At 41.2% G+C, this 25441-nt stretch overlaps 1 protein-coding gene across 2 annotated transcripts in view; it reads right to left on the bottom strand.

Annotated features, from left to right (window-relative positions):
- LOC307226600 (leucyl-cystinyl aminopeptidase-like) overlaps positions 1-23472 on the bottom strand; it is a 42428-nt gene extending 18956 nt beyond the window's left edge. The window contains exons 1-9 of one of the 2 annotated variants that reach the window (XM_079995373.1): positions 22813-23472; positions 12815-13661; positions 11629-11767; positions 9283-9414; positions 7736-7856; positions 7164-7318; positions 5527-5640; positions 3847-3978; positions 1847-1978 (exon numbers count right to left, since the gene is read on the bottom strand). In XM_079995373.1, coding sequence (XP_079851499.1) covers positions 1847-1978; positions 3847-3978; positions 5527-5640; positions 7164-7318; positions 7736-7856; positions 9283-9414; positions 11629-11767; positions 12815-13661; positions 22813-22834 — 1794 coding nt within the window. In that variant the 5' untranslated portion in view covers positions 22835-23472. Of the gene's footprint in view, positions 1-1846; positions 1979-3846; positions 3979-5526; positions 5641-7163; positions 7319-7735; positions 7857-9282; positions 9415-11628; positions 11768-12814; positions 13662-22574; positions 22692-22812 lie in introns of those variants that run through there. The other variant, XM_079995374.1, reaches the window with a different exon arrangement.
- Positions 23473-25441: the final 1969 nt, after the last annotated feature.

The raw sequence follows: 25441 nt of genomic DNA on the forward strand, positions 1-25441 counted from the left end.
AAATATATTATGGGATACCTTCAACAGCTGCCTAATCAATTCACTCAACAAGGACCCTTGTGAAACCAGGGTTTTAAGTAGTTAAACAGAATTGTAACTGCCAAGTTTATCAGTGATACTTCCTTTTTTTTTTTTTTAAAGAAGAGAAAAGTCCAGGAGCTGAACTCTACCTTCCTATTTCCACACTGCTTCAGCTATGCAGTGGAAGCGTTTGAGAAAAGCAAGAAACAGAGAAAAAGTCAAAGCACTAAACTGCAGGTCATCTTTGGGTCTCTTTGCCCTTCTGAGAGACAACAGAAAAGATCCATGGATCTTGGGTCACAACACAGTAAACTTCCCATTTAAGAGTTGAAATTTTAATTTCAGAAAATTATATTTGGGATATGGCTCAGTTTTCTAGAGAGAGGCCTGTCTTAGGAAGGCCTAAGCTACCTCTTCATGGGGAAAACAAGCAGGACTAAAGGGGGAAGTTGTTTGAAGGCCACAAGCTGCTTCTTGGTTGTTGGCCGAAAGCAGAGCATTACTAATCACTTCTTCTAATCTACTGTCTTTAGGGGAAAACTAAAACAAACTGGCAATAGTTTTCGCAAGAGAGAGGGAGCAAGAAGCTGGGCAGGCTACCTATAGACTTGTGGAAGCCAACAAGAGAGCAAGCAAACGTCAACTTTGTAGCCGTTTTAATGCTCTATTTACACCTTTGCTTTCAAGCTGTGCTCAGAAGCACATTCCTGAATGGCTGAACATCCACGGAGCATTTATTATTTATTTATTAAATTTTCATATACTGCCCTTTATTAAGTTTTCATACCGCCCTTTATCCAAAGACCACAGAGTGCTTCACAACATAAAAATACAAACACATAATAAGCCCCCTCCCACAGACACATTTTAAATGCCACAGAATGTTTATTGTTATTATTTACTGATTTTTGGTGTGGGGGCTGGCAGGGAATAGGGCAAGTCAGGAAAAGAAAATCCTGCCATGCCACATTAAGAGATTGGCTTAGATCCAGAGTTCCGAGAGTAAATTCCACCCACAGATTGGGTCCCTTTTTTCTCCCCCTTGCAAGTTAATCAGGGGAACAGTCACCTATATCTAGTAAGAATGGTCTGCCAGACTTATACGGAGCCTCTGGGCTCAGTAACTTGCTCAGCTTCCTGTCTGCAAAATGGGAATAATATGTGATCGCGTTATGTACATGTACACATTTTATTTAAATAAATTTAAACAACACTCTTCAACAATAAACAAGGGTTTTCAGAGAGGCTAACAATTACAATTGAATTAAAAACAATTTGTGTATGCAGGCAAATAAATATTTTTTTCTACTGTTGTGTTCACATTCTTGCCTTTTGGCACGTTAAGGTACAAGAGAACCCATGTTTAGAAAAGGTTGACTCTGAAATTGCAGGGTTACTAAAGGATATATATTAATAAACATGCTATTTGCAATTCTACTATGGTTTCATGTTGATTACTGTGGCACTGATAGGGACAGGGCTTGCCCTATGCATAGAAAGCAGAGGTCTGAGAAGTTTCCCAATTGACCTAAGCTTCCTAAGCATAGAACAGAGCAGTTTTTTCCCCCATTTGTCCCATCACTTTTCCGGGCAAAACCCACTGTTTACCGCTCAATCAGAATGTCAATTCACAGAAAAAACCAATGGACGCCTGTTCCGATTCAGCGGGTTTTCCCAGGGGGAAGAGCCAGGACAATCAGACATGCGGATGAGCTCCCAGCAAAATCCATCATGGCACACTTTGCAGTACAATTCAGTGGTGGCCAACCTAAGTAACATCAATAAACCTTTGTTCACTTCCCCTCCCCTAGTCCAAGAGTTTTACCTGATTCATGCTATCCCACAAGTCATCACTTTGGGTGGACCCATAGCTGTGGTCATGCAGATATAACTGAATACTAGCTTGGAAGATATCACTGTGGAGATAGTTTTTCAACATTGACAAGAGAGAAGCTCCCTGTAAAGAGAAAAATAGATCACATACCTATTTGAAATGCAATGGCCATGTTTTCAGTTTCCGTTTGCAACAGAGCATACCAACTGGCTTTTGCTTTTTCCTTGCTGAGGAAAAGGTACTTGGGCCACTATATAGATGGCTTTAAAAGAAAATTAGAACGAATTCATGGAGAAAACATCAGTAGCTACCAGCCATGATGGCTATGCACTGCCTTCACAGTTGGAGAAAATATTAGTTTGTGGAAACTGTAGGAAGGGAGAGCTAAGTAACTGACCATCAGGAGTTGCAGTGGTATTAAGAAACTCCATGTGGTTAAAGCCAGGAATACAGAAATGGCTACAGAAGTGGCTGCCACAGGGAGTTATATAATTAGTTTCCACCATGCTTTTGTATGTGTTCCTCCTCTCCCTCTTCCAGATGTCTGCAGGGCCTCAAGATCACAAGCAGCTGGAGATGGCTGAATATAAAGATAAAGGCTCAAAAAGGATAACATGCCCCCAATATTATAATTCCCCTCCCTTCCATATCAACAGCTCGAGATGTGAACGAAACTTCACCTCTGGCCATGCTTACAGATGGGAGGGTAAAAGCCGGTCTCAGCTATTCCTCAAATCTGAACAAGATGTGATCTGGCCACATATGACTAGGACTGATTGGAAATAGCAGATGAAAAAGTATCAGTTCACATACATCTGCTTTCTACACATTTATTATGTGCATTTAAACCATTATGTATATCTAGCAAAGTCATCATCTATACAGATACCAGTTCCCTTTTATACATTTACAAATATTCAAGGGTGTGTACGAATAGCCTTTTATTTGCAAAAGCCCACTTTGTGAAAAGAAACAGTGTTGCATCTAGTCTTGAAAGAATACACACCTGATTTTATCAAAACTGTATTAAACCTAAGCAAAGAGCTCCTTCTTTGAATCAAAACAGTGTTTACAAAAAGGGAAAACAGAAGTTTAGAAACGAAGAGTTTTATGGTGGATAATTATGGGAATTAACTGAAAACAGGAACTAGCAAAATTCAATCTAAATATTTATAAATGATGGCTTAGTGTAGATGACATCCTTTTAACCACAAGAATTGGGGGGGGGGCACAGAGATTTGTGGCCTCCCTCCCTCTCTTCTTTCTTTTTGGCTTTTAAAATATTTTTTATTAAAGATTTTCATGAACTACAAAAAGAGCATGCAATGTCTCTCCTATTCATTCAGATTATAAAGTCTTTTGGCTACATTCAAAGTAGGACAATATGGTAAGACACCCTGGTTAACAAAGAGTAACCATGGATAGCTCAAATGTTGTTTTCGAACTAACTCTGATGAAGGCTGAGAACTATCCCAGGGATGGGGCGCTTCCGGCCCTCCAGATATATTGGAGCACAACTCTCATTATCCCAACCATTGCCCATGCTGCCTGGGGCTTATGGGAGTTGGAATTCAAAGGCTACCCCTGCATCACATTCTGAAAATTGATACAGAGTGTAAGGACAGCAAGTCTATGAAGTGCATCTGATCTTCTAGTCGTGTCTTAAAATGTTCAGAAACAATGGATTGATATTTCAGTGCAAAAGCGTGTGAGAAACAACATTCCATTCCCCCCCCCCTCCACTGAGAAAAGGCAACGTTTCTAACCAATTCTTGTTGAGCTAAAATTTCTGATTAAAAATTGCTCATGTTGGTGTGAAAGGTTTCCATTATATGGTCCTCTTGCCCTGCAAACCCTTCCCCCCCCCCCACCTTTCAGGGCCTGACCTGCTGCTGCCCACGTCAGGAATGTGATTTGAAACATATTTGTGCGAACTTTTCAAGCGCATTTAATTTTATTAGAAGCACATTTGCCAGTACTTTTGAAGTTACCTTGATATAGGAGACGGCATCAAACATTTGCTCGATCTCCTCTGACGACTGGACGGCAAGGGAGATGGGGTGAGATGAATTCATGGAATCTTTCTCCATTGTCTTGAATTGCAGATTTGGAAAAGAGTAATCCTGAAGAACAGGAAAAAGTTTAAGTGAACTCAAGTAGATGCTAACATGAGGAATTTGACCAGTCTGTAAGTACTGTTATCAGAATTGGAGATCTGGAGAAATAAGTTATCTTGTACACAATCCCTTCTAGATACTGGTGTGCCTTTGAAGATTTACAACTGGCCCTGTCCAACAGTCCATCTAGTTCAGCAGTCTGTGCTCACAGTGGACAACCTGATAGCTGTGGAAAACTGCAAGCAGTACCTGAATGCAACAGCACCCGCTCCCAAGTCACACCAACAATGCAGTTCTGAATGTAATAACCAGGAAGCAAGCTCCCCAGAACACAGTGGGATTTATTTCCAAGTGTGCTGAAACTTGCATTCTAGCATATGATGCATAAGACTGAAATACTGAGCCAGAACAATATTGAACAAGGTGTTAGCAATAAAGAGCTAGATTAGCAGTATGAGGACTATAGCCGATTTGGATTTTAGATTGTGTACTTCAGCTATAAGATATGGACTATATTTTATGTTTCCACTTTACTGAATGAAACAGGTAAGCTATTAAATGCCATAGGGCTGTCTATTATAATTCATTCTACACTCAGATTTCTACATAAACTGTTAGGCCTGTTCCTCAATGCACCGTCCATTGGCAAACACTTCAGATGCAGAGGCCTGAACACAATGTCCAGGTTCAACCCCAGGTGACCATTCGTTTCAAAAGATTAGGAGAGCAGAAAAGGTCAAGAAGATAGTCAATAGTACAAATCAAGTTGGTAAGTTTTCTGTCGCCCACAAAGAAAATGTGCATTCTTTAAAGCAATCTGGCACCACCAAGTGGTGAAGTTTTATTTCTTCAGGGCACCAATGTGTGCAGTTTTCTCCAAGCGATTCTTGACTTGTTTATAAGCCTGTAAAAACTATTTTACCCCAAGGCCCGGATTCAAACTTAATCAACACTTCAGGGGTGCAAGGCTAGGCAAGCAAAAATGAGCTGGGGAAAACAAAAATGCATGTGCCCCTATTCCTCTCTCTTATTGTTACCACCATACAAGCACCAGATGCAGACATACAACACTTTCTTCTCAATCAGTCACACTTGTGCTCACACAAGGTGTGTATTATGGAAGTTGTCTTCAATGGGTTAGGCCCTAAAAAGGAGCCTAAATACGCTTTTAAAAATATCCTAGAGTTGAAAGGGACCACGTGGGTCATCTAGTCCAACCCCCTGCAGGAATCCATTGCCCAATATGGGTCTCGAACCTCAACCCTGAGATTAAGAGTCTCATGCTGTACCAACTGAGCTATCTAATAAACTTTCTCTCTCTCTCTCTCTCTCTCTCTCTCTCTCTCTCTGTGTGTGTGTGTGTGTTGAATTCCATATATATGTTAAACTCCACCATGGCTAGAATTTTACTACAAGTGCTTCAAAAGCAAGGATTTTTCTTTTCTTCGAACAATAGAACTCCTAAAAACAAAGTATAACTACGAAGTCTGAGACCAAAGCGGATTATGCCAAGTTCAAAAAAAAACTTTGTACACACCCCTTCACTGCACTTACAGTATATAATTCTGGGAAGACTTTCTTCAAGGCAAAATTTTCCATAAAAGTGGCAAATCCTTCATTCAGCCACAGGTCGTTCCACCATTCCATAGTTACTAGATTGCCAAACCACTAAGAATGCAAAGGAAATACATATTCCCATTATTAGATAACATGCCCAAAGATAAATCCATGGATTATGTATAAGAATAAAGATTTTAAAGAGTGTTCAAGGAGCTATGCAAGATAGATAGGAAGGTTTCATATTGGGAAACAAACCGTCTTCATCAATCATCTTCATCAACAGGAAGCAGTAAAACAGCCCATACTGCCTTGACATGTGGGGCTACATGCATTTTCTCAACTCAGGAAAACCACATTACAGCTGCATAGATGTTTATACTGGCAGCTTATCGTGCATGAATGTGAAACAAACATTTCAGAAGCATTCAGTGGGGCATGCTGCTGCAAATTGGCCTAACCACCCAGTTAACCCAAAACACAAATCTGAATGTAAATAAATATTGTATATACATATTTTTAAAATTGCTCATTTAATTGTTTTAATTTAAACTGAAAGAGTGCTTGTGAACAGAAATTTTACATCCCCCCCAGGGTGGATTTGGTTTAAATCAAATTGATTTAAATCACTAGTCAGTAAGACTTGATTTAAATCATTTTTTTACAGAAAGACTCATTCTTGCTGGTGTAATCTTAATATTTACAACCAGATGAAGAATAATAAATTTTCAGAGTAGTTTTTATAGTTATATCAAAAATTGCTGATTTGGTTATGCTATTAGAAATACATAGACAGATAATTATGAAATTATTGTGAAGTTTAATAAGTTAACTGTTTATATTTGGACAACTTTTCTGCTGTACTTTATTGGAAGGAGAAAAATAATCATTTCCTTAATAACAGTTTAAACAATTTATTTAACTAAAACAATAATATTATTGCATACGTATCCATGTTTGTTAACTGATGTGGTTAAAGGATTAAAAAAAAAACTTAGACTGAGTTTTAGCACACATGAAAAACTTAAAACAAATCCTTATTTCCTGATGAATAGCCTTTGGACTATAATGTAACTTAAATAGAAAACTATCTTTAGAAAGATTTTTCCTCCAAAAGCATTTTATTTTAAAAATCCGATTTAAATTTTTAAAAAATCCAGTTTCTTAAATAAAAAAAAAATCATTGATTTTTTTATCCACCACTTGGCAATTGCAGATAATGCACATCAGCAGTGCATATCCCATCATGCTTTTCCATTGCTCCTAGTACAAAGAGTTACAGCGTGTAGTCAAATTAGATTAAAAAAAACAAAAACCTAGCTTGCAGTTGCTCTGTCTTCCTTATATGCTGTCTGGACAGATTTGCAGCGTGAGAAAATATAATCACTCTAGGGCTGTCTCAAAAGCATTGCTCCATCACGAGTGCACAGAAACAGTAATTTTCATTTGAGGCAGGGGGAAGGGAGAGAGAAACTACTTCCTACTAGTGGTGCAAAACATGTGGCCTAATTGTCTCAGCAGAAAATGAGAAAAGGCAAGCTTTCTTGTAAGCAGCATGAATCAGAACTGCAATGATTTTTTTTAAAAAAGAGAAAATCCTGCAGTACAAGAAGAAATTGGGAGATCCTTCATACCTGGTGTGCCAGCTCATGAGCAATCACTCTTGTTACTCTCTTTTTATCCATGGCTGAAGATGTCGTGTCCTCGTGAAGGAGTGTTGTCTCTCGAAAAGTGATCAAACCCCAGTTTTCCATTGCTCCAGCCTCAAAGTCAGGAAGAGCTACCAAGTCTAGATGAAGAACAAGGCACCAGTTTGTAAATAAACCAGTACTAAAATGAAAAAAAAAACTTACCAAGTTTAATTTTTAAAAAACCTAGTCAAACAGACTAAACTTTAAGCTCATAGAACATGTCCATGTTCCATGCTCAACATCATGGCGCCTCTTGCAAACCTATGTCCATTTTGTTTATACATTTAATGAGTCCCACAAATCTCAATGAACATAGGAAACATGCACTTTCTCGAACAATGTAACAAGGACCTAACAAGGACTCCACTTAATTTTAGTTATATAATTAATTATTTCCCCATGTTACAGTGATTAATTCTCCTCTACCTTTATACTATTAAAAACCAGGTTAAAAACAAACTCATAAGAATACATGAACAACAGATGCAAACTCACAAGATTATAAAGCATCTCACCTAATTTTTGAAGCGGGTATGTTATATTAAAATACTTCTGATAAAACTTGAGGAGCTCCACTGCTGTGTCTAAGGCATATTCAGTATGGTTCAACTTTTGTGGCACAGAATAGACAGATACCTATCACAGTGGAAAAAAGGAAAGGGGTGGGGGTGGGGAGAGAGAATATGAAACAGAAAATCCCACGAGACGCATATGCTTCACTGATAGTTTTTAAGTGAGAAAACTGCTCTTATGAACACAGTTTTACTAAAACAGTTGGCAAAGGCAGCATTTGCAAGGCAGCTCAAAGAACCGATTTCTGTGTTTTATGGCTGAGAACCACTTGTTAAACAAGGCAATAAAACGGAATGCAAACAACATCGGGACATTTCCAAAGAGTTCCGCAGTTCTGAACAGCTTCTACTGTGTAAATACAACCTTGTTCATGTTTTAGCTTTATGCTACTTTCTGAGTAACTCCACCAGCAACACTGGTGGCTCATGGTCAGAGGGAGAGAGGGGGCAGGCAGCGGCATCCTCCCAGTGGTTGTACTGGGTTTACTGGGACAGGGATGTGGCTGTGTATCCTTGGGGATTTGGTTGTGGCTGCCCCACAAGAGTGCCCACCCCCTGGATGGAGGCTGTGTATCCTTGGGGAACCTTTGATTTGGTTGTGGCTGCCCCACAGGTGTGCACCCCCTGGATGGAGACTGCCCTCCTAGAGGACCCCTGACCTCATCCCCATCATCTTCTCAATGAGCCCAGGGGGGTGCATGTGCTTCTACCACACACACCCCCATGAGCCACCACTAACTACCACCAGAAGTGGTTATTATTCCAGAGATTAAAAAAAGAGAATACAGGGGAAACCAAAAGCTGCCTTCACAATTGGCAGCAGCAACCTCTGTGGTAAGGAAGAGCTGCCTTCCTAACACTAGCATCACATTAGCTTACTTGGATAGGGCTGAGGCAAGGCAAAGCAGTAGAGAGGCCTGCACTGCATGCGTGGACTAAGTAGAGACCAGGGTACCTGTGCAGCCCTCACCCTGCTGCCTCCCTGCCTCCCAGATACGCTGCAGTGAAGCAGGTGTCAGGAGTGCAGCTCCACGACTATGTTATACCCCATAGGCTGCTACTACCAACTGAGACTCTACAGAGCTAAATATGAGTTTACGGCTCCGACACACAAAACTTCATATTTGGGTCAGCAGCGGGTTTGTAGCCACACCCAGGAAAAACGACCCAAGGAAGAAGCTACCCTTCCTTCTGCAAGGTTATTTGTAATACCACTGCCCCACCTGCGGCAGTTCACAAATATACACCTATGTGGCTTATTTGGTTTAGCTGAACTTTGAGATTCCTTCATAGTAATTTGAAACAAGCAAGCAGCAGCAGCAGAGCTGGCTGGTTCTGGTGGGTCTAGGCCAGAAAACCACAACCTACTTCAGACAGTGTATGCTGGCACAAGGGAGGGGACACAGCTTTCTTCAATTCACAGCAAGGGCACTTCCTGAAAAATTCTGAGAATGAAAAAGCTTACGCTCAAGAGCTAAAGGAACACATACCTGAATCCCGTTTGTTTCCTTAGTGCGATTTGCCAAGTTTCCAACGATGATAGCTACTAGGTAAGTGCTCATTTTCACACTTGGATAGAACTCATCTTGAACCAATCCATCTGCCAGAGATTTGGTTGCTTTCTGGAAACACAAACAAAATGTAAGTGTTTAATAGAAACCTAGAGGCCCTGGGGCAAGAGTAAAGCTCAAAGATGCCTACCCTGTGTTGACACAGTAAAAAAAATAGAGTGATGCAAACTATATACAGGCTAGAACTGGAATTAATATGCAAAATGTTAAGTGTTGCATATCGTTATTTCCCTAGGCTTGTATTGCCCAATGGTTTGCAATTAGTATTATGATGACTGAAACTAAATAGTGGGCAACATGTTTTATGAAAAACTTCACCCCCCAGGTAAGGCACCCTTTTTTCTGTCTGTTCCATGAAAAGTAGTTGAAACAGGGGAGAAATGTTCACCCGAAGAGTTAGGACACTCTCTCAGTTTTGGCTCTGTAGTGATGTCACACAATTAATTTAGCTCTGTGATATCACCACAGAGTCAATTCAGACAGAAGGCAATGCTTCCTGAGCTCACTCTGATGCGGTTTCATAATATCCTTTAGCCAAACCTGAATGGCTTCATGGCTACATGACATTACACTCCTTGTATGACCTCTGTTGCCTCAGCAAGCTGCTCTTATTTTTTAAGAAAAACTGTGCCGAAGCTGCAGAATGGACAAAGAAGCAGTGGCAAACAGGCCGTGAATAGCTTGCAAAAGAGATAAAAAGATAAGCAAAGGATTAGGAAAAACTCATACACGCTCAACTCCCACTTTCGCCCCTACAATTTTGATGCGGCAGTCCTATCACCACACATACATAGAATGAGGCTAACTTATTGATACACACAGACATTATATCTAACAGACTAAAACAAATATGATGAATCCCGGATACATATCTCATCAGTTGGGCCTCCCTAGAAGACACACTGCAGAGAGATATCCTATCTGCGGATTGCTTCTCAAACCACATTTTTTAAATGTCTGGCCAGAACCAGAAGACAAAAAAACTTATGTATTTGGTATAGGGTATCTAAAGAACACCAACACCTGTCTGAGATTTAACTGACTTGTTGATTGCTATGGCTGAGTCCTGTTCCCTGTTCCATCAATTTCATAGATGCTTCCTCCCCAACACCATTTGTCTCAAGCAGGGGTAGAGAACCTGCAGCTCTCCAGATGTTGCTGGACTGGCTGGGGCTGATAGGAATTGGGAGTACAACATCATCTTGCTGCCACAGGTTCTTCACCTTCTGGGTCTCCTGGATCTTAAAGAACATGGGCAAAATGGTGCTGCCGTGCTTTCCATTTCACCCCAACCAGCGCCATAAATAGCAACCAAAGAACTATACACAGCTACCATAACAGCACAGAGAACCAAGTACCACATTTCCCAGCTGGAAAATCATAGACCTTACTGTATTTAACCTTCCAATGGAAAGTGCAGAGGTTACCAAATGCAACACCAGTTTCTGGGAGCAAGCAGGAGAAGGCTATTGCCTTCATAAACTGCTTGTGGACTTCTCAGAGGCATCCAGCTGGACTTTGTGGAAAACAGGACTTTTTGTATGGCTCTTTTGTTTTCAAATTCCCTATAGCCACACAATGCCAACATATTCACATTTTTCTGCATCATAAAAGCAAAGGCAAAGCACAGAATGCCATGTCACGTGATGAACTAAACAGCTGTTTTGTGCCAACACTATGAGCACATTATTAAGAATGTAAGAGCAAAGTCCCATCTAGTCGGGCATTCTGTTCCCATAGTGGGCAATGAGATGCTTATGGGAATACTACACAGAAAACACAAACGTGTTCTCCAGACTGTGATCGCCAGCCACTAGTGTTCTGAGGCATATATTATATACCAGTGGTTTGATGCTTTTTTCAGCTTGTGAAACAGATCCTCTGATAGACAGTATTCTGGGGGCTGCAGGTAGGTCGACCACAGACAAACATGGTTAGGACAGTGGTTCCAACTCTTAACTTTCTACAGTTAGGGCTACATTACAACCATGCAAGAGTCAGAGGTTTCTCTCTCACGCACACACACCCCTCCCTCTCCATACAGGTGAGTAAGAGGCATCACCACAGTTCAAGGTCACATTCCAGCCAGGCTTAAAGCACTTAAGGAGCAGAGGCAGTGTAGGGCATGACCTCAGGATAATTCCAAGGGTGGGAAGAGAGGCCTTGAGGGCCACCTTCAGCCAGAGGTGCCCATGCTATATATCCAGTGGAGCATAGCAGCATAGGTACCCATCTCCCACAAACAAAAATATGGCAGGATTTTACCTTTGGCATATTTGACAAAGCAGAATGCTGATTATCTCTCTTGACAGAGACTTGGAAAGTGGCTTTGAATGCTGGTTCATCAAAGCACGGAAAAGCTGACCTTGCTGACAAGGGTTCAAACTGGGTTGCTGCAAGCCACCTGATGAAAATCAAAAGAAAATCCATTTGCTATTATCATTATTAGCCATTAGCTATTGAGAAAAATATACTTAAAAGGAAAATTATATAGCCCTATGCATTTGTTCAGGAAAGGCAATACTGCTACCCTGTCAAAAATTGTACTAAAAAAATGCCAAATTTATTACTACAACATTAGGATCACATGAATATTTGGCAATGCAGCTCCTGCTTGGAATTTGCATATTTATTATGATGTATATTTATTACTTCATAATTGTATATGAATCTTAAAAATAGTTTCTCAGGCCACCTGTAAACAAGCTCTAAGGAGTTGTCTGCCACTGTGCCTTTTACGTTCCTTATACTAGCCCTAGCTTAATATACATTGCAAAAGATCTGCTGTATCCTAACGGATTAAGCTACACAAAGATCTGGCTCTGAAACAAAAATTCTAGATTGAATTCTAGAATTTGGTTTTGATCAAGGCTTGATAACAAAAAACAAACATAGTTTACAGTCTACATATATGCCTGCATTCTACCTAAAGGAACAAAATCTAGTGGAGAGGATGAACACTTTCCTTTTTACTCCTGAAGAACACTTTAGCAGGTTTAATTCCCAGACCCAAAGGCACAGTCAATAACTGCAACATCAAAAGATTACAAAGGAAGTTTTCCTTGTTCAGAATGCTTGAACTTTTCAATACATACTTAACATTTTATGGAGTGCCTTGAATATTCAAAACACTTTGCATACACTCTCAGTAATTCTTAGAACAATCCAGTTAAGGAAAGCAATGTTATCATCTCCATGTTGCACATGGTTTAAAATTGAACGTAGCTTGCCCAAATCTATCTACTAGGTTTATGGCAACAAAGAGATTTGAACAAGGTTTATAATTTCGTCTTGGGCAGTACACTTCATGTAGATCACTTGAAAAAATTCAAGGAGGTGGCAGGTTCCTTGAAATATGAGTGAGAATCCTGTGAGCTTCCAGATACTGCCATACTTCAACTCCCATAATGTATTACAAATGAGGTAGAAATACATCATTTCCCAACTTTACCTTTTTGTTGAATTTCTGTTGTCATTGTTATAAGCGATTCGGTAAAAGCCAGAGTAACTTTCTGATAAATTAGAGGAATACTCCATGTTGATGTTATATTGTTGTCCTACAAGGAGAGCCTCAGGGGCAAAAATTGCAATCTGGTCATTCAGTGGATATTCGCGAAGCTCAGCTTGCTTTGGCTGGCTTGAGCCTGATGAAGAAAGAGTTACCTTGGTAATGTTAAGTTTTGAGCTGTGAAGAATGATATGCCAGGTCATCTGGAGGACTTTCACAGTTATCTGGACTGAACCCCAAAACTTCATAGTGGTTAAGTTTGGCTGCAAGACAATATCATAATGTACTGGCACAACGGCACCTGGTAGCCTGAAATTTGCCCATGGAAAGGGCTTTCCATTTGTTGCCAAAGGATATATATCACCCATTGTGTGGTTTTGCTTATGACAGCCTTCTTTGGTAAAGGTACATTTGGGAAGAAGGTAGATTGCCATTATTACAGAGACAGCAATCACAAGAACAACAGCACAAATCACTGTGGTCCTTACAGATGGTGCAGAACATGATCCATTTGAACTCTGCCTGTAGCCCACTGTGTTACCACGCAGGCCTGTGCTTCTATTCATAAAAGACATTCCCAGAAGTTTGGCTGACGATTCATAGTCCTCTTCATCCTCATCCATTTCGTGATCTCCAAGACCACGGACAAGGAGCCGAGAACTCCTTGGCTCATACTCCACTTCGTCAGGCTCCAAGGGATGCAAGCAGGGCTCTTTAGCCAGGTCAACCACATCAGGTTCTTCTTCAAACATGCTGTTTTCAATCATATTCCTAGGTAATGGAATTCGATCTGAAACACAAAAGAAGCATATCAGCTGTTTGAATTGTTGGGTGGTTGGGGATTTGGGGCTTTTCAAGCATAGTTTGCATGTATGCAGATGGTTGTGTCTCTCATTATGGTACCCATGAAGGAACACAGTGGACATGTGTTCATGCAGGGACAACTTTATGCAGAAGATTTAATTAGCAAAAGTTGCTTAACAAGTGGATGAGTCCATGTCTATGCTAGCTGTAGCCAACAATGTGCCATAATAGTATGGAAATTGGGGCTATCCACTTGCCAAGGGGCTCTTACACACTTCGGCACCTGAATGAAACTACCAACACCACAAAGTAACACTTCTTACATGAAACCTGTACTACATATAACAGTTTTATGCTACACTTTCACCACCAAACACTGTGTATTAGAAATGCCTTAATTAAAATGCAATAGATTTCGACTTTTATAAAGAGTATTAATGTAATACTAACTGTTTTAAATCTGGACAAGCAGCAGTTCAGAGCAAGCCATGAAATGGAAATCAAGCAATACAGAATAGCCTGGTCTCTGAGCACCTGTGACAAGATTCCTGCTCAATCTTTTATCGAAAACCTCCAAGAAGGATTGAAGTGCCTCTGTTAGTTCATGCATAAGGATTTTTACCAAGTCAGACCGACAAAGTCAGCATAGCACTGGCTTCTATCTGTGACTTTTTCCAGAACAAAACATGCACCACAACTAAATCATTGAGATCATCATCATCATCATCATGCATTTGGTTAAAGACTTTCCCAAACTATGGTTCACATTTACATTTATTCATCTTTCTTGCCTTTCTATGCTCAAAGGCACACAACTTTATAACAACTATGTCATATAAAACCTCACCTGACTTTTTTAAAGCAAAGCTTCAATATAGACCATTTGAGTCCAATAATAAAATTCTCCCCCACCCTACCCTTCAAAGCAAGCTCATTAAAAAAGAAAGAAAGCATTAGCAAGCAACATTATGCCAATAACTTGCCAAGTATAACCAGCACTATTTTCATTATTATGCAAATTATTTCGCTGCAGAAAATTGTACTTCCCAAGCTAGCTGCCTGAAGCTGATCGGAATTGCTTTATTTATTTAACAAAAATTTATACACCGCCTGATTGTAAAAAAACAAAACAAACCTCAAGGCAATGTACAAATGATAAAACAGTAAAACCAAGAAAAAATATTTAAACTGTAGTCCAAAACATATGGAGGACATCTGAAGGCAGCTCTGTATAGGGAAGTTTTTGATGTTTAATAGGTTATTGTATTTTAGTGTTTTGTTGGAAGCCGCCCAGAGTGGCTGTGGAAACCCAACCAGATGGGCGGGGTATAAATTATTATTATTATTATTATTATTATTATTATTATTATTATTATTATTAGTTTGGTGAACGCTACCTTAGAGAGCACAGTACAATTGCTGCTATTATGATAGCTGTATCACAGATCTTTTCATAGCACTTCTTTCCCCCAACCCATTGGCAATGACTGGTAGAATATTAAGACCCATTTAAAAGATAGTAGGCATTTAAATCAATATTCAAAGCGGTAGGACACTGAGTAGCAAATGCTCACTATACCTTCTCTCATCTATGTGCATTAGAAGAAGGGAGAAATGGGGTGGAATATGCATCTAGTTGAAGCAAAAGGGCTATACATTAATTGGTGTCCAAATTCCTATACTTTAGTTAATATTGACCTGTGTTGCACGCGAACAGGGAATCTGATCAGGTTTTTCTAGATCCTTTGTCGCTACAAGATTCTGTAAATGATAAAAACTGGAGAACTCTGAAATGCCCACATATAACTGCAGTAACAGCAGCTTCTGAAACTTAACATCTGTTTTAAGAGTTTCTCACCTGAGCTTATTTATAAAGATTTGCAACAAAACCCTTCAGGCAACTTTGGTTCAAGTCCTTTGCAGAGAAAGGTATGCTGAACAACTTGTTCTGCTGAAATACCCGGCAGATGGTTACCTTGCACCAGTTTAAGAGAAACTTTTCATATATTAACTTATGAACATGAATTGGGAGGGGGGGATCAATAGAGACTGTCTGCAACATCTAAACTCCAACTCTGATGTGCCAGAAAGTAAAAGTTACACATGTCATATGTTAATTGAAAAACCACGTCTTTCATATTTAAAGTTAACAAGTTCACTGCTACTCTGTAAGCTGTGTGGTTAAAGCTGTATATTTAATTACATGCAACTGACTCACCCACATTTTCATGGTTCCTGAAAACTGAGAGTAGATGTAAGAAGTTAGTTGCATCCTGTACCGTTGTACGACTTTTGTTTGCCTAGAGAACTACCCACAGCTGACATCTGCATAGGCCATGTTTTCCGCATCTTTAGTCTAATGCACTTTAAAAATAGTTTTCAATATTTCAACATTTTAACCAGTGAAAGGAACAAATGAATACAAATCCTACTCAACTCTTTTCCTCTAAAATGAAAGCATAGCTCTTTCCGTCCCTATCAGGGTCACTTAAAATTATTTACATTGCTCATTGCTCTCGCTAGGAAACAACTCCATGAACATATAGTTAATGGTGGAATTGTGAGGTATTGCAGGAATATAAGGAAAACAGGAGAAGCCATATTATTTCAATGAACTTGTTCCTCCTTGGTGAGGGAGGGGAGAAATGGGTTATGAACTCCCAAATATGCCGTATTTTTCGCTCTATAACACGCACCCGACCATAACAGGCACATAGTTTTTAGAGGAGGGAAATCCGTAGGCATGCCACCCGTAGGCATTCCCTCCATAACAGGCACAGACATTTCCCTTTACTTTTTAGGAGGAAAAAAGTGAGTGTTATGGTACAAAAAATACGGTAAGTAGCATGTGAACAGCAAGAATTTCAGAAACACTTGACTAAATTCTAAAGAACAAAATTGCTGAGATACATTGAGCAACACAATCCTTAGGAATTCAACCTAAAAACATAGCAAGAAGGTAAAGTCAAAAGCCATATCTCATTGAAACAAATGGGACACAGAGGGTACAATCAGAACTTCTTCAAAGGCTGCACTTGTCAAAAATCCTCCCCCTCTCTTTATCTTTCCTCTGCACTCAGGAGATCTTAGAAATCAATTTGGAATCCAGGTCTCTTTATAAACTGGACTTCATAAGACTCCGAAAGGAACTTGCACATTCCAACTTTTCTGCACGCTTGTCAAAAAGGAAACCCAAAACAAAGTTTTTAAGAGGCACATCCACAAAAATGGTGCTGAAGGACAAACTGCTTGTTTTCCACAATATCTTCCATTAGTGGTTCCTTTAAGGATTGCACTAGCAGTCTGGCAGCCATTTTTTAATAACATGATGGGGGCCAATCACATGGGTCTTTCCAAAGAATCAACACACGCATGCAGCAGACTACCACTTCCATGGTTGGGACCTATCTGATCAACTCCCATCATATAGCTGTGTATTTACAACATTAAACTTAAATTGGTCTTTCGCCCCCTTGGCAACTTAACTCAATTGTTTAAATTAATTCACCCTGTTATTCATGTGTTTCTATAAAAGGTTTAATCAGCAGACTAGAGTCCCCTTTGCCCTTGGAGAATTACCTGTTGTTTTCCTGTATGCAATCCATCTCTCTGTCAGTATTTGACTGTAATGTAATAAGTGTTTGAATCTGTGGGGGGTATTTTATTCCACCGTAGAGTTATCATATGATTATAGCCTCTCTTCAATAGTGTGGTGCTAATACTAGTACACATCCGGCCAAGTAAGCCAAAACAGAGTAGCATACGAATGTCAGCAGAGCAGATAAGGGTCTTAACAAATGAGATTTGGATTATGGCCTTCTGCATTCTTAACCTGGCTGACCTTAATATTCCATCAGAAAGTGTCAATAGAAATAAAAACTACTAATGTAGTGGAAAATGGCCAAAATGCTATGCTCATTCTCATTCAATCCTATACCAATCCTAGTTTATTTCTAATTCTTTCTTCCAAAGCATCTTTAAAAAAATAGTAATTAAAATTAGTTTAGTTGCATGCTCTTATCACATCCTTCCAATATACTCATTAAAGCGTAATCAGCTTGCCTGGAAGGGGGAAAGGCTAAGTATAAACACAGCCCTAAATCTGATATGACAACCACATAACCAGTGTTAGAAACTGAGAAATGAAAGCTAGGAGCTAAATGGCACCTTAAACCTAGGTTATGGGCACAACAATGGAATGTCTAGGCACACTTTTTTATAACAAGAACACAAAGCTGAAAATTAATGAATTGCAGCTAAAATCTTAAATTCATTTTTCACATGGTCTAGTCATCTTAAGACTACAAAGACCCCTTAATATTCTTATGAGGGTCCCTCCAAACGGTGCCTTTCTGTAAGGCCAGCTGAGAGGCAGAACCTATCAGCTTGCCTGATGCTGTGATTTCTTGGAAGTCGAGCAGGCAGGAATTTCTCCTCCCACACCCTCAGTGTCAGGAGTGGAGATTTTAAACTGAAATCTTAGGCACAGTGCTGAGTCCAGAGCTCAGAAATTGCTCGCTTTTTAGCACCTAGAGCAAAATGCGCCTAGAACAATGGGAGTTTTGAATGCTGCACATAACATTATGTTTTCTGAACATAGTGGTATGAGAAAACACCTGTCATTCTGTAAAAAGAATCGAAGTCTCTTCTACAAGAACGCAAGACAACTTTTACTCCAGTACCTCCATTAAAACCTAATGATTCCTTGACCTACCTTTGACAAATAACTTGTCTTAGCACATTAAACTCTCAATTCCAGAGATGCCAAACCAAAGCAAAACATATTGGAACACCTCAAACTGTTTCTTATGGAAATAGCACACAGTTCAAATAACGGTTAAGGTAAACCAAGAACACAACCACATATGCACATAGACTTAGTCACACTGAAGAAATAAAAGACTTAAATTGAGAACTGAAAACAAGACTATAGAACACAATACATAACCATTATCTCTCGGATCTTTTGGTTACATTGCAGGTGTAATATACAAAGGATATTGCTTTATGGTTTTAAGCTAACCGACTTTAGCCATTCCATTCTCTCAATTTTATCTCTGGCAAATTCAGTTTCGTATGGTGATACTACTGGTGTCAAGTAAGCTTACTAACAAATAATTTCATCCATTTCTGTGACTGATTGGGTGCTAGCAAACACAATGCACGTTTACAAAAAAGTTATAAGGAATCATGTATTTAAATGGTTTTATGAGTCAGCCAGAAACTAGAGGTTTCTCCTCAGGCCCCTGAGATTCAGTCAACATAACAAGGCAGTACTGAGAAGAAGATAAATCTTGACTAGAGACCAGAATACATTTGCATCTCACTGATAATGATTTTTCTGTCTATACTGCATTTACACTACTTTGTCTTCCGTCTGTTTCTATTATTCTATAGGCAGGGGAAGGAGGAAGAAGCAGGAAGTAAAAGGAGGAAACTCATGTCTGTAGTACAGTAAATGACTTGTGGGGGCAGGTTAATGGAAGGCACTGGTGGGGGATAAGAAGGGGGTGGGGGTGTTAAAGAGAGAGAGAGAGCACTTCCCCACTGAGATAGGGAAAGTGGTGGTTTAAAAAAAAAAAAGGGAGAAGTTTGAGTAAAGCAAAGATGAAAAGACACTGAAAGGAACATGGTGGTTTTAAACAATGGAAGAGGTTTGAATAGAGCCCAGATGGAAGGGCACTGAGATGTGGTGTGTTTTTTTTAAGTTTTAACGGGGAGAAATAGCAGAAATGGATACAACACAGATGTAACTGAGTAAGAAAAAACCCCAAACATAATATGTGATTACCCTCTGAAACAGAAATACTTATATTTCCTGTTCTGCCAGAACAAGAGAAAGCTTTGGCAGATCAGATTATGTGTCTCCTTTCCCTATTCAAGTGCTGTGGCTTAGAAGCAAGCAAAGAATTTAAATGCCAATATACTCTGCTACCTGAATGACGCTTGCTATAACATATGAATTCTTTAAAACACAATCATGATTCACAAGGCCTACAGGGCCGAAAGACACCACCTGCACTGTTAGGAGGAAGAAAGATGAGGGAGCAGGAAGGCACAGGCAACATCAGAGCCCGTCTCCTTCCCTCTACCAAACAAATGTTATATCACTTTAAAATATCATAGAGTTGGGACCCTGTGTTTTAGTCATTTAAAATTGTAAACTGCCTTGGGTGCCTCGTCAGAAAAGCTATATATAAATGCAACAAAATGAAGAAGAAGAAGAAGAAGAAGAAGAAGAAGAAGAAGAAGAAGAAGAAGAAGCCATCCAACGGAGGGGGTTAATAAGACGCAAGATAAAATATCCCAGGATAAGAGACCATGTGAATTGAACCAAAGTGGCATTGGCCCAGTAGCCCATTTCTTCCTAATCTATATCATTTAAGGAAAAGGATTTTAGGACACTTTGGAGGACATTTGTATGGTCTTACTATAGTATCTCCAGTCTCAGGAAAAGGACCTGCTGCAGGTGCCAGTGGTTAAAAATGCAATAACATGCTCCATAAATGAAACCTTGACATGTCTCAGACGAATGCTTGAGGAACATTCTTATGTACAGGCAACTAAGAACTATACCAAAGCAAAGGAGTACTGTCCGTTCTATCTATCTATCTATCTATCTATCTATCTGTTTTTATATTGTAAACTGCCCTGTGATCCTTAGATGAAGGATCCTATAGAAATGTAATTAATAATAATAATAATAATAGTTACTCACTATACTTTCTCAAAACACTAATCAAAGGCAGGAAACCATTTGTTAGGTGGGGAAAAGGGTTTACTTTTAATCCATCCACCTCTCTCGTCTGCAAATGGCCCCCAGCCCCTTTAAGCAAGTTCCATTCTCTCACTTCCTGCCACAGCAAGTTTTTAAAACCAAAAGCCTTGCCCAGTTAGTGAGAAACAAACAGCCTTGGAGTCACTTAAGGGGAGGTGGGGTTGGTGGGTGGGATGTACCATTAGTCCTTCCCACACCTGGAAGGTCATTAGTCCTTCCCACACTTCAAATGCTCCTGTCCCTAGATCAGAGAAAGTAAGCTGTGCCCTCCAGCTGTTGTTGGACTACAACTCCCATCAGTCCCAGCCAGCATGGCCAAAGGTCAGGATTAATGGGAGTTTAATCCAACCAGAGGGCATCATATTTGCAACATCTGCCTCTGGTTATGCTGGCAAATCTGGATTTGGAATCATGCCTTTATGAAGGTAACATGTTGTCCCATGCATCTCTTATTTCTTGTGATAAACTCTTGTGAGCGTTTTGCGCAACGTGCATGAATTCAATTTAAGCAGTACAGTTTTACAGACTAAAGCCACATACAAAGCCTCTATATAGGGGGAAATTCCCAGGTTCCAATATTGATTCTGGGTTTTGTTGTTGTTGTTTTTGTATGTGTGTGCTACTGCTTCATAAAGCTTTTTTAAAATGTAGGAAAAGATCACAGAGATTCTTCCATAATTTTAGCATTCTATCTATTTTAAACGGCTTTAAGACATTTTCACACCTGTGAACTGTTACTCTTGCATTCTTCCTAACAAGTTTCACTGACATCATCAATTTGATGGTGCCAGATAATGTTTGCCACTCCAAACTGTCATGTAGTTTGGAGATTTGAGAGCACCCCTTGCATTTTACAGCTAAATTCTGGCAGGGAATGAAATCTTATACGTGAGAAACAACACAGTTGGTAAAAACAGGAGCGAATCTTATGACACCTTACAGGCAAACAAATGTTTTATGCCATAAGATTTCATGGACTACATTTCACTTCATTAGGTGCATGAAATGTTGTCCTCCTAAGTAAGAACACAATTATCTTCTGACTTCAGTTTACAATCCCCCGCCTCAACTATATGCATATATATACACTTGTAACACAGGGCAACACTTCATTCATCTCCTGAAATAAACTAGTCTATGAAACCTCACACCATGTTTATTAAGTATTGAAGGGAGCCACAAGACTCACTGTCGCAATCATCATGTACCGGTAAATAGTATGGGAGTAAAACAAACAAACAATTTTGCAGTTACACTGAATGGCTTCAAATGTTTTAACTTTTTATAACACCCCCCCCCAACAGCTGCTAACAATCCTTGCACTAAGAACTCAAGTAATAGTCTTGGTTCTCCTTTTGTTTAGGCGAGATGTGCTTTGTGGATTTTCTCTAAATAGCAGTAACTTTTTAAAAAGGAGATATGCAAGTTTATTAAACAAAAATAATGGTCAATTATTTAGAGTTCATGGGTAGAGAAGGCAATGCTTCTTGTCCCAGACACTGAAGTGGTTCGCTAGGTGTCCCCTCCCCACAACAAGCCCCACTAAAGTCAAGTTTGTCGGCCTACTGAACAACAGTCAGCATGTCTAAAGTTTGTCGCCATCTTCCATCCTAGCATTGAGCCTTTGGGCTGAAAACAAAAACGACACAGCGGGGACATTTGAGCAAACCGGTGCATAGTTCGAAGGAGCTTTGAAAATGGAAAAGTCAATGAACCAAGAGAGCAAGTTACAACAGGTTGGGGAGCGTCTGCCTCATTCAAGATGGGGCTGCTGCCCCAAGGCCAAGGTTGTGGCTGTTGGCAGGTACCCTTCCAAAGAAGGGCTCTTGTCCACACGGACAGGCCACTCCAGCCCCACTGAAAGCTCTTCCTCCCTGGAAGGCTAGCTGGGCGCTCCTCCTTTTCCAACCCAGAGGCGCTAGTGCGCCTCAGAAGCGCCTCGCTTCAGGCCACGAGGCGGCTTCCTCCCGCCAAACTTTCCTCTCCAGGAGCCTCGGGGGTCGTGCGAACTCGCTTAGCTCGGAGCTTCCAGTTGCGGGCGGAGGCGAGGCGGAGGGTGGGCGCGCTAGTGCATGGCTCCTTCACCCCGGCGCTTTCCTTTTGGGGAGGCGACCCCCTGACCTTCAGGCTGCGCGCGGCCTTGGGCGGATGCAGCAAGTCTCCCTTTCCCGGCACAGCCGCCGGGGCGCCCGGCCTCTCTCTTGTTGCCGCCTCGGGGCCGGGTGCTTTCTGCCCCCCTCGGAGCTCTCCTCCTCCAGCAGCAGCAACAGCATGAGGGGCGAGGAGGAGTCTGGTTACAGCTAGCGAGCCGAAAGGCCAGACAGAGAGACAGAGGGGAGGAAGGAGCTGTCGTACTCACCGTTACTGGGGAAAGGCTCCATTTTCCCGCGAGCAAAAAGCCCAAACAAGGCGGGGTGGCGGGAGGAGGAGAAAGACGCACGCAAATGAAGAAGAAGAAAGCAGAAACCCGCCGCTGCGGCTCCTCCTCACTCCGCTTCCTCCGCCCCGCAGGGAGACAGCTGCATGTTGCCCGGGCGGCTGCGGCGGCCGGTGCTCAAATCCGCTGCGTGCATGCAATAATATCGGTCGACAGCAGGGAAAACAACAGCCCGGATGACGACGAAGGCAGGAAAAAAAGAGGGTCTCCGGAGCTGCTGCGCTTCCCCTTCTTCTCGGCACGGCGGCGTCCCCGGCTAGCTTCGCCTCTCGCACCAACCCCGGCCGACCATTTTCTGCTCCGGGGCTTGTGCAATCCCTCCCCCTGCCTGGGCTGGGCTGCTTCAGACGGAGCAGCGCCTGCCGCCTCGGCTGCAAGAGCAGGCGGTGGGAGAGGAAGCTCGCAGCTTGCCTGGCTAGGCGCCTTGCTCCGCGGCCATCGGCGCCACAGCCAGGAGGAGAGGTCGACGCGCCGTTTCGCAGCACTTGCCGTATCTGTTCCCGTAGTTGCGTGTGTGTCATAGCTGTCAACTTTTCCCTTTTCTTGCGAGGAATCCTATTCGGAATAAGGGAATTCCCCTTAAAAAAAGGGAAACGTTGACAGCTATGGGTGTGTGTGTGTGTGTGTGTGTGTGTGTGTATTAATCTGGAATAATTCGCCATCGTTTGCTATATGGCCAAACATTGATCTGCACGCACACCCCACCCATAACCGGATTAGAATCGGATCCGGCTGCGATCCTAAACCCAATCATAAATCCCACTGAGCCAAGTAGACGTGAGCTCTGAGTAAACACGCTTAGGATCGGGTTGCTAACCATAAACATTCAGTAAAGACATTCTAGGAGCTACCATTTTCCCAGCCCTTGGTTGTGAGCGCAAGTAATATGTCTGTTTTAAGAGATCGGGGGTGGGGGCGAGTTAAATTATTTTGAGTATGCATTTGCGGCTTCTAGGGCTTTCCCCCTCCCATCTTTAACCTTTCCACGTTTCACTGAATCAAACAGGGCGTAAGAATTACCGCGCATACTGTTCCTATTGGGCAAAAATTATGACAGGGCACCTCTGCGTGACAACTGCGTAGCAAGTAGGAATTCGGCAGGCGATGCTTCTCCACATCAACTGATAAATTATCTTCCACAACTGGTAAAGGTGGTGTGATACCAGTATCATTTTCGAACTGGAACTTGGTCATTTTGGAGGGAGATAAATGTGAGAATGACCCATATGGGAAATAATTTACGATAGTGCAGTAGTTTCATGGCTTGTCACCAAATGGTAACCTGATGTGTGTTGGCCAAGCAGCTTTTAAAAGAAACAAAAACGGCTATGGAAAACCAGCTGGCCATATACTGTACTCAGCCAAGATTTGACTATGCATGTTGGACCAATCCACCTCCAAGTTAATGTCATGGTGACGGGCATTGTCAATTAAGATCAAATGCAAGCTCTGCCCTCTTTTGTTGAGTCATATGATCCATCTTTTGGCCAAAACCTATATTTTGGGTTCCCATTTCCCCAGTTCCTTGCCCTGCCCCAATTTTGGCTATTGTTGGTATGTCTAGATGCACTTGACTGTGCCATGGACCCATGAGTGGTGGATTAAAATGCTGTATCGCAGATGACACCCTCCCAGTTGTGTGTCTGATTTGTGGTGGCCCAAAGCATGTTCTGTGATTGAGACCCCCAGTTCTTGATTCCCCCACCCCATACATGTTTTGGCTGCTGCTGGTGAACATTAGTGCGCTTGACCATGCCGTGCACTTGGAGGGGGCTCTGGGCCAGGTGGGATCCAATGTCATCTTGTAGAAGACCCTCACCTGGATGTGTGGGTGCATGATGTGTGGTGGCGTATTTTGCAGGTGGCACCTCAGTTCCTGATTTGTTATGATCTAGGATATCATCTTGCATATTGAGTGTTTAGCAAGGATGGTAATTTGGATTGGTGAAAATTATTGTTGTGTTTGCAGTGGAGAGTCCCCCAAGAAATTGGCCCATGTATAGATGCATTTCGATCACATTTTTACACAAATCTTACACCTAGAGACAGTTGCCCTGTGCCAGAAATATACGCTGTTTCCTTGGCTAAAACTGAGAATCTCATAGATGTGTTAGCCTTCACTACAGGATCTCCCTCATAATTTGGCTACACAACTTTATTAACGCAATCTGTGTTCTTACAGATGCCTGACCCAGCTCCCATTAAAAAAAAACAACACCAAACAATTCATACTCTGTCTCAACACAAAACTGTAAGAGGTCTATCATGTCAACTGCTTTATATACTGGTCTTATTACGAAGACCGAGGTTACGTGACCCACGATGGTTATTATATTGTACAGCTTCTGTTTATTTTCCTCAAAAGCTTTTGCAGAAAACTCAATAAGCTGCTGTGCAACTGGCGCCTTTTTCCTGTTCATGACAGGATGTTAGAAGCATCTTCATCTGATCTACTGTACCATCCATTTTGAGTGCTCTCTTGCAGTTTCATTGTAGTCTTTGTACTTGGTACAAATTTGGTAATGCATGTGCCCTGTACCCCTTGTACTAC

Source organism: Podarcis cretensis, assembly GCF_951804945.1.
Source record: "Podarcis cretensis genome assembly, chromosome: 11".
In the NCBI taxonomy this organism is placed as follows: domain Eukaryota; kingdom Metazoa; phylum Chordata; class Lepidosauria; order Squamata; family Lacertidae; genus Podarcis; species Podarcis cretensis.